Source organism: Acomys russatus, chromosome 3, assembly GCF_903995435.1.
Source record: "Acomys russatus chromosome 3, mAcoRus1.1, whole genome shotgun sequence".
NCBI classification, from domain to species: Eukaryota; Metazoa; Chordata; class Mammalia; order Rodentia; family Muridae; genus Acomys; species Acomys russatus.
In genome coordinates, this window is record NC_067139.1 from 40,455,898 (window position 1) to 40,465,231 (window position 9,334).

The window sequence follows — 9,334 nt, forward strand, 5'->3', positions numbered from 1 at the left end:
AGGCAGGAGGATCGCTGTGAGTTCAAGGCCAGCCTGGTCTACAAAGTGAGTCCAGGACAGCCAAGGCTACACAGAGAAACCCTGTCTCGAAAAACCAAAAAAAAAAATGTTTATCATCTTTTTTGTGTTAGGCTGGGTACTGTCAGGAGTTAACCTGTTTTTTTGTCAAAGAATCTTTAAAATAATAAAAACATTTTTAAATGTCATATTTTTGTAGGTCTCTGAGGTTTCTGAAGACCTTATTTAATTATTTTTATCATATTTATCTATAGAATTATATTTCTTAAACCTTGTATATATATATATTTTTATAGTTGACCTGACTATGAATAGATCAACAATTGACTTGTGTTACTTAATTATCTTTAAAAGCCTACAGTAGCACTATCAGAGTATTGGAAGTAAACCATGTATTAATCGAGTTGTGTGTATATAATACCTTATATTATAGTAGAAATACAATGTGTGAAGAACAAGACCAAATCTGAATTTTATTTTAATGTATTAAAATTAAACCTACTTTGTATCGATATACAAAATTTTATATCAATGAATCAAAATTAACCCTATTTGTGAGTAGATTTTATAATCTACTTTTTGTCCTGTCATCCCTACATCAGGCCATCCCCCAACAGTTTTAGAGACCTAGAAGTGAATTGCCGTGTGCACAACTAGCACATCACTGAATGGCACCGCCGGTCTCGAGGCCTCCCACACACACACACACCACCCAACCCGCCAGTTCTACACAGCGGAGCCCCCCCCCCCCCCCCCCCCCGTTCCAGACTCATTGTAATTGTAAATGGCATGCTTGTCTGGGCTTTACCCCGGTGCCTCTCTATGCCTTAAATAATGTTTCATGGCCTTTTTTTTTTTTTTCAAGACAGGGTTTCTCTGTGTAGCCTTGGTTGTCCTGGGCTCACTTTGTAGACCAGGCTGGCCTCGAACTCACAGAGATCCACCTGCCTCTGCCTCTCGAGTGCGCCACCACGCCCGGCTTTCATGGCCTTTTAATGTCATAATGCACACAAATAATAATGTTATGTACAGACCACCTTACCACTACACAGGATGCCTCCCCCTTCCCCACCCCACCCCATGCTGGGCTGACACCATCATCCTCTCACACCAGTGAGGAAGTCTGCTTTGCACAGCCCTACACAATGGCTTTTGGATTTCAAGGCAAGGACAAATGGGAAGGAAGGGGAAGGAAGGAGTGAGCAGGAGAAGGGAGGGGAGGAAAGGAAAGAGGGAGAGGGCAGGTTTTTGTAGTTTTAAATGAAAATTCCTTTTACCAATAAAAACTCAGGAGACAGATGCTGGGGTGAAAAACCTGCTAGCTCAGAGAGGCAGAGAAAGCACCCAGCGGACCTTCCTACTCTGTTCACATCCCAATGGAGAAGGCCCAAAAAGGCTCACTAACTCAGCTGACAGCCCAGGAAGAAAAGACCAAAAACCCCAAGGTGAAAGACTGGTTAGCTCAAAGCCCAAAAAGCCAGGCCAAGGAGCTGAGGAGCTCAAGAGCAAGAAGCCAAAGAGCTAAAAGCTAAAGACCCCTCTACTTCTACACACTGTCTTAAATACCCCTCAACTCAAAGTCCCACCTACTCTCTAATCCCTGTCAGCTGGTTCCTTGCTCTGCCTCTTGACCTAGGGTCAATCTTATTGAATCCTGTGTACAGAAAGCTCTTTGATTAAAGGTGTCCTAGGGCTGGCTGAACCATACCTTAATTACCTGTTTACAATAAACAGGAAGTTTTTAGATTAAAGGTGGCTGGTGGTCTCTGTGGGAGAAGCCTGTGGACTAAGGCAGAGTTCGGAAGCCCAGACCGTGTTGCTTATTCACAGGAAGAAGTCCCTGTGGATCGCTGCTCACTTCTAGCTCCCCTGTGCACCTGTTCTCATTGCCAACATTACCGAGAGCCTCAGTTCCCGCTTGACCGAACAGCACGTCACTGACACAGTCCCTTCCGGGAAGAGCAGCAACCTGTCCTGGGTGGGGCAGGGGAGGGGGGTCATTACTGATTCTGGTTCTCTGGCTCCCTCTGGGAGAGTCAGCGAGGCTTCTTTAGCAAGTGTCTGTCGTGTTGGTGTTCTGTCACTTCCTGCAGAAGATAGCCACTGATGTCTTCTGATGCAAAGTCCCTGTTTGCACGGGTGGAAGGGGAGCCATAGGAAGTGACTTCCAGCGAAGAGTGGGGACAGGGGCGGACTGTGGGCTGAGAGTGAGATAGGAGAGAAAGCAGAAAAAAGAAAGAGAGAGAGAGGGAGAAAAAGAGGAAGGCAGAGAGCTAGAAAGACAGGGAGGGAGAGAAAAAGAGAGAGAGAAACAGAGAGCTCTCCCCTGCCCACTCCTTGTCCTTCATTGCTGTCTTTGTTAGTAAAGTGTGTCTGTTTCTACCACTGTCCAAGTGTTCCGGTGGATTTCTTGTTGCAGGAGACAATCATCTGGAAATGACAGCAGGTGACCTCTAGCTGCACTACCCAGCGGTCAGCTCAGGAGGTGCGGGGCGTGACCACATGACGTCAAGGAAGGGGCGCGGTCTGACCCGGAAGAGGGCGCTGAAGACCGAGAAGCGGGGAGATGGAAGCACCTGCGGTGGTGCTAGTGATGGGCGTGAGCGGCTCTGGGAAGTAGGTCATGGAGGCGGCAGGTGGGCGGGAACCGGGCGGCGGTGGGGCGGCGGGAGCGCTGGGAGCCCTGCCTTTGCAACTCCTGACGAGACCCCCTGCTCTCCTGCCTCACTGGCAGCACTCCAAGGGTCACCACGGATAAAACGCAGAGGGCCTGTAAATGGTGGCCAGCAGCCTCGAAATGATGGCCCAGCCTGGAGGCTGCTTGGGCACAAGAGTGGAAAGTTATAACATAGGAAATGCGGGGGGCGGGGGGGGGGGCGGGTGGAGGGGAGGGCGCGGCACACTTCTCAGCCTTCAGCCTTACAACCCTGGGCCTGGCGGGCATATTTCAGAGCAAGGTGAAAGGGGGCGAAGGGCTAAACCAAGAGGCAAAACTCGCCCTGTGTCTTGACAAAGCTTTGTCTGGTTGGGCAGACAGTCTCCCTCCTTGGTTAGTTTCTGGATTTTTCTGAATAGATTTTTGAAGAGTGAAGATTAACCTGCAAGGTATAGCCTTCCTTGATCATGTCCCTGCTTAAGCTGGGATGCTCATATGGAAAGTTCTAGAACTCTGCCAAACATAGTTTCTTCCCAGTGCAGCCAGTTCAGAAGTAAGCAAGCGGTAAGGCATTTGCTTTGATAGACACCATCCAACTGCAAGATTCTTTGAACTGAAAGTGAAAAGGTACAAAGAGCCCAGAGCTGTAGGTGTAGCTCAGTGGTGGCGTGTTGGACATCGTGCCCTGAGTTCAGTCGCAGCACCACAGAGTGAACAAACAGAAACCACAGAGCTGAGAATCCCGCCGCTGTAGAATTGGGAAGCCCATCCATTCACTGTGGTCACCGTCTCTTCCCCTCCAGAAACCCTTTCTCTCTTGTCCAGAACCGCACCTAGCCCATACTGAGGTCTCAGACTGTCCTTGTCCTGGAGGCAGGAAAGATGAGCCAGAGAACATTAGTGGTGTCTGTTTTCTGACGGAGTGGCCTTACAGGGCTGACTCAGAAACAGTTCTGGGGCTGGGGACTCACGGAAGAGCTGGAGAACTCAGTTGAGGGACAGGGACAGGGACAGCAGGGTGAGAACTCTGCAGGAGAGATGGAGGAGTGTTGATGGCACGGGGTCCATCTCCGCTCCTGCTGGGATAAGCTTAAACCTTTTCAATCTGGTTTTTGATATTCCTCTCCTCCACTGGCTGTCCTATTTTATTTTATGTTTATGGAGACAGCTTCTTTGTGTAGTCTGGGATTTACTCCATAGATCAGCCTGGCCAGGATTAAAGGCATGCATGCTGCTGCTGCTTTTGCAGCCTCCTGGTGACCTCCTGTCTTTTAGACCAACATGCTGGGAGACATCTGGGCCCTGAAGTTTGGCTTGTAACCTTAGATCCACCCACTGCTGATGAGCTTTGTCCCACTGTGCTCCTGTGTGCATGTCCTCTAGTTGAGCCTGCTCCATCCTAGTTTGGATGGAGCACGGGGAGTGGATTTTTCTTTTCCTTCTACCCTGTTCCTGCCAGTTGACACCAAGATCTACTCAGCTCTTCTTTTGACTACAGTTGGTGGCTAACACATTTATTCATAAATTATTTACTAATCTAACTTGATCTTAGGTCTTTTTGTAGACCAGGCTGGCCTCAAACTCACAGTGATCTGTGCCTGCCTCTGCCCCCCCCCCCCCCAGTACTGGGATTAAAGGTGTAGCCTTGGTTGTCCTGGACTTGCTTTTGTAGACCAGGTTGGCTTCGAACTCACAGTGATCTGCCTGCCTCTGCTTCCAAAGTGCTGGGTTTAGAGGCATGTACCCCCGGTTAAACTTTTTATTAAACCTCTTCCGCACTGGATGTATTAACCACACTTCAGGGCAGGCCCCATACCCAGGAATAGTTGGCCAACACAAAACAAACTCGGCAGGTTTTGTTTTGTTTTTTGAGACAGGGTTTCTCTGTGTAGCTCTGACTGTCTTAGACTTTTAGACTCACTCTGTATACCAGGCTGGCCTCAGACTAACAGAAATCTACCTGCCTCTGCTTCCCACGTGCTGGGATTAAAAGCCTGTGCCACCACACCTGGCTCAATGGTATTAAAACAAAAACCCAACAACCCCCTCTTTTGAATCTTTGATAAAACTACCACCCAGCATGGTGCTGGAATTATGAGTGCACTGCATGTCCAGCTATGGTTCAGTGTTTTTTTTTTTTTCTTTCTTTCTTTTTTTTTTCCCCTCCCCAAGATAGGGTCTATGTTAGCCTTGGCTATCCTGGACTCACTTTGTAGACCAGGCTGGCCTCAAAGCTCACAGCGATCCGCCTACCTCTGCCTCCCAAGTGCTGGGATTAAAGGCGTGCACCACCACACCTGGCTGGTTCAGTGTTTTAATTAGATGTGACACATTGCCTTCTGGCTAATACATTTTCACTGGTACTCCTTAGGACAGCGAAGGCCATCTCTAGGCTCCAGGGTTAAGGGCCTCTCTGCTTTACAGCCACAGAAGAGCCTGCATTTTAATACCATCCGTGGCACCTGTCTATCTCTCAGGCATCTTCTCAAAACAGCTTGCACTTACATCTGTTGTGCAGAACTGGAAATGTGTGCATTCTCTCTACAGATCTACCGTGGGTGCACTGCTGGCCTCCAAGGTAACTTCCTGCATCTATTTTGTGCTTGTCCACTGCGTCCTTCCTTTCTTCTGGCCCATGGTTTGTGCAGACACCTTAGCATGGCAATCCAGGTTTCTTTTTGGTCATGGTGAGTGAGCGAGCGATCGGTTAGAGGGGCAGTCCCAGATCAGTGATTTCTACACCTGCCTGCCAGTAAGCTCCTGGGGCCCTGTCACATAGGCCTATGCTACTTGTATCTTCTTTGTCCCTAAAGCTGGGGTGGAAATTCTACGATGCGGATGACTACCACTCTGAAGAGAACCGGATGAAGATGGGGAGAGGGGTACCACTGAGCGACCAGGTAACGCTGTCAATGGGGGATCCAGCATCTCTGCGTCATGCCTCCGTATCTGTTAGCCCAGAACCCGAGCTTCTCCATGAATCAGCCGTAGGAGTGCGCCACCTCTGCCCTACCTTGTATACAGCCTGCCACAGCTTGCTGCAGATTTTTAACCTGCAGTCCTCAAGTGGGTAGACTCCAATTTGCTCATACAGGGAAGTTAGTGGCTCTGAGGTCCTTTTACCTCCGCCAGACCAAGTTCTGGTGAAACTCCACTGCAAACTCAAATGTGGCCATGTGTCCTACTCTTCTGTTGCTGTACCATGACCAAGACATCTTGTGACAGAAAGCATTTTGTTGGGCTGACAGTTCCAGAGGTTTAGTCCATGGTGGCTCGCCAAGGCACGATAGCAGTAACAGCTGAGATTTTACCCTATGCGTCTGAAACAGGGGGCAGAAAGCATACTGGGATTGCCTCCTTGTAGGCTTTTGTGCCTACTGTCCCACTGTCCCTGGGATGTGCTTCCTCCTTCACTGGGTGGCCCATGTTCATCCTTAATACCTCAGCTCCTAGGCCACTCCTTGGGGGGAGGCCTACTCAGAGGCCATACTTTCCCTGTTGAGCTGAAGGTCTTGATAACCCTAACCCCAGAAGTGAATCTGAGGTATTTAAATGCAGAATAAGGGGTTGGGTGTGGGAGTGGTGACTGACAACACTTCTACAGAATCCCAGGACAGGGGGTAGAACTTTCTTGGCTGACAGTGGGACTTCAAGGCTGAGCCCCCTTCTGCTACACAGCCCCCAAGAGCCACACCTGAGGGGCTGGAGGAGTGGCTCACTGGCTAAGAGCACTGGCTGCTCTTGCAGAGGTCTGGGGTTCTCTTCCAAGCACCCACATGGCCACTCACAGCTGCATGTAACTCCAGTTCCAGGGGATCCCCCAGCCCTCTTCTGGCCTCCCAGGCACTGCATGGCTTCAGTGCACTTATATACACTCAGGCAAAACACTCACATAAAATAACTAAAACTTAAAACATATCCAAGATTGAATGTGGCAGGAAACCTTGGCTAGCCATGGGTAATTCAAGAGTCATTTTGGAAGACAAGTTCAAATGGTCATGAAGAAGTTAACTCGAGGGCTAGGGTATGAAGGAGAGATAAACCTGTTTTTTAGGATCCCAAGTGTGGGATCGGAACGGTGTTGTGTGAAAACAGGTGAGGTTAATCCACTAGAAAACCGACCACCTCCTGCAGGAGCTTGATTGTTGCCAGCTGAAAAGACCCCGTGAACAGACTCTGGGAGGAGATATATAAATGAGCTGGAACTGGAGGCGGGGCTTTTTGGAGACTTGGGATAGTTTTTGCTGTTCATTGCTGCACTTCAAGACGCTCCTAGAGAGAACCGCTTGAGGGAAGGCTACGGGGATCCGGCTCCTGCTGAGGTTCTGGGTTCTGGTTACTCTAGGTTCCAGAAGAAGAAATCCTGCTGATTGTGCCAAGAGAATCGCTCCTCAGAACTGATATCCTTAGGGTTTTGTTGTTGTGTCCATTAATCCTCAATTCCTATTGGTTTGGTTAGGGTTATAAGTGACGTATGGCCGCTCGGTCACTAAGTTGGTTTTCTTTTTTTTGGTTTTTGGAGACAGGGTTTCTCTGTGTAGTCTTGGCTGTTCTGGACTAGCTTTGTAGACCAGGCTGGCCTCGAACTCACAGAGATCCGCCTGCCTCTGCCTCCCGAGTGCTGGGATTAAAGGCGTGTGCCACCACGTCCGGCTCGGTCACTAAGTTGTTAATAAAATATATTGGTTAAGAAAATTGAGCATACAGGGGTAGACCAGCTGCAGATCACGTGCTTAGCTGTAGGTTCTGACCAGAGGCACTGAAAGAATACGTTAGCCACGGTAAGAGGTGTATGAGCATCCAAGACAGGAGACATTTACAGTGGGGAGGCTGGAGGAGGTATAAAGTACTGTAGCTTATGGGAACTTATTATGAAATGAGCCATTGACACCAGAACCAAGGAGCCATTTCTGTGGTTGTGGGGCTGTGGTCTTGACCCTCCAGCCTGTTCATGGCCAGTTCCCACAACTACTAAGAACTCTCTGGAGGTAACTTCCGTGGCTGTGGTACAACTGTTTCTCTATAAGCAATACTTGGAAAACTACTTTGATTCTGTTTTAATTTCAGGACAGGGTTCCATGGCTCTGCAGCTTGCATGACATTTTGCTAAGGTATGAAGTTATGCCTTAGATGCATCCATTGGGTGAAGCCGGACACTTAGCACAGGTGCATACCAGGTACCCGGTCAACTCTGAACTGGCCATTTAACAAGCCGCACACTGATGCCCAGGGGAGTAACACTTGAGCCCCAGACTATTGATTCACTGATGAAAGAGCCACAGTTTAAGGTTGGGAGCGCCTAACGCTTAATCTCCGTTTTTCAAGTAACACTTCACGTTGGCAGAGACTAGTCCACTGCCTAGAGTCAACAGCCTTGAAGTCTGGTCTACAATGGTAGTCCAGGACAGCCAAGTTTACACAGAGATGCCCTGTCTCGAAACAAACAAACAAACAAACAGCCTCTTAAATGTCTTAATTTTGCAGCCCTCATCCTTTTTGTCATTTGTTTCCTATATTTTGGAAATAGAGATGTGGCCTTGGGACAGCATGTCGTTCTAGCCTGTTCAGCCCTGAAGAAAATGTACAGAGACATCTTGATACAAGGAAGAAGTGATGTACCTGTGAGAAGTGATGAGTCAGCAAAGGAAAAACCGCTGCCTGGGGCAAAGCTCTTGGTGGTCTACCTCTGCGGGTCATTTGAGGTCATTTCTGAACGGTTGCTCCAAAGAAAAGGGCATTTTATGCCACCTGAGTTACTGCAGTCCCAGTTCAGCATTCTGGAGCCCCCAGCAGCTCCTGAAAACTTTATCCAAATCAATGTGGACAAGAGTCTCTCAGAGGTCGAGGCTGCCATTATGGAAGCTCTCAGATGAAGCAGTCACTTCACGCCCGTGGCTTACATCGCACTCTGGTTCCAAGCCCCATGCTCATGGTGTGTTCTAAATTCTTTTGGTTTAGACACAGGGTTTCTCTGTGTAGCCCTGGCTAACCTGGAACTCGCTCTGTAGACCAGGCTGGCCTCGAACTCGCAGAGATCCGCCTGCCTCTGTCTTGAGTGCTGGGATTACTGGCGTGTGCCATCGTACCTGGTTATATTCTAAATTCTTAACTGGAAACAAACTGCAGTGTGTGGAGGTCGTTGGTTGGAGTGTGTGGTGTGCTTGGTGGTATGCAAGTGTGGCAGGAGAAAGGGGAAGGATATTAAAAATTAAACTTAGACCTGAGTCTTATATCATGTATAACATAACCAGATGGTCAAAGGAAATCCTGTAATCAATGCTAGAAAATACTACCTTTTAAAAGAACAATGGCTCGTGCCTGTATTTGTACAAATAGATGAAACTTGCTACCCTGGAAATGCCCTGGAAACTGGTCTTAGCAATAAACCTGAACAAAACCAAGCCATTCACTGCAAGTCATTTCATGCCACACTGCCAAGCACTTAAACATTTAGATCATAGGCCTTGTTTTATTATTTATAATATCATTTATATCTTTTTTACTTTTTTTTTGAGACAAGGTTTCACTGTGTAGTCTTGGCTGTCTTAGACTCGCTTTGTAGACCAGGCTGGCCTCAAACTCACAACGATCTGCCTGCCTCTGCCTCCCAGGTGCTGGGATTAAAGACATGTGCCACCACGCCTGGCATCCTCATTTCTA

General features: G+C 48.4%; 1 protein-coding gene across 1 annotated transcript; it reads left to right on the forward strand.

Moving 5' to 3' along the window:
• Positions 1 to 5,223: 5,223 nt before the first annotated feature.
• On the forward strand, positions 5,224 to 8,751 carry Idnk (IDNK gluconokinase). The gene is made up of 4 exons (XM_051172545.1): positions 5,224 to 5,252; positions 5,488 to 5,574; positions 7,742 to 7,785; positions 8,202 to 8,751. Exons 2-4 carry the CDS (start codon positions 5,539 to 5,541, stop codon positions 8,545 to 8,547), a joined length of 426 nt encoding a protein of 141 aa, XP_051028502.1. The 5' UTR covers positions 5,224 to 5,252; positions 5,488 to 5,538; the 3' UTR covers positions 8,548 to 8,751.
• The last annotated feature ends 583 nt before the right edge of the window (positions 8,752 to 9,334 follow it).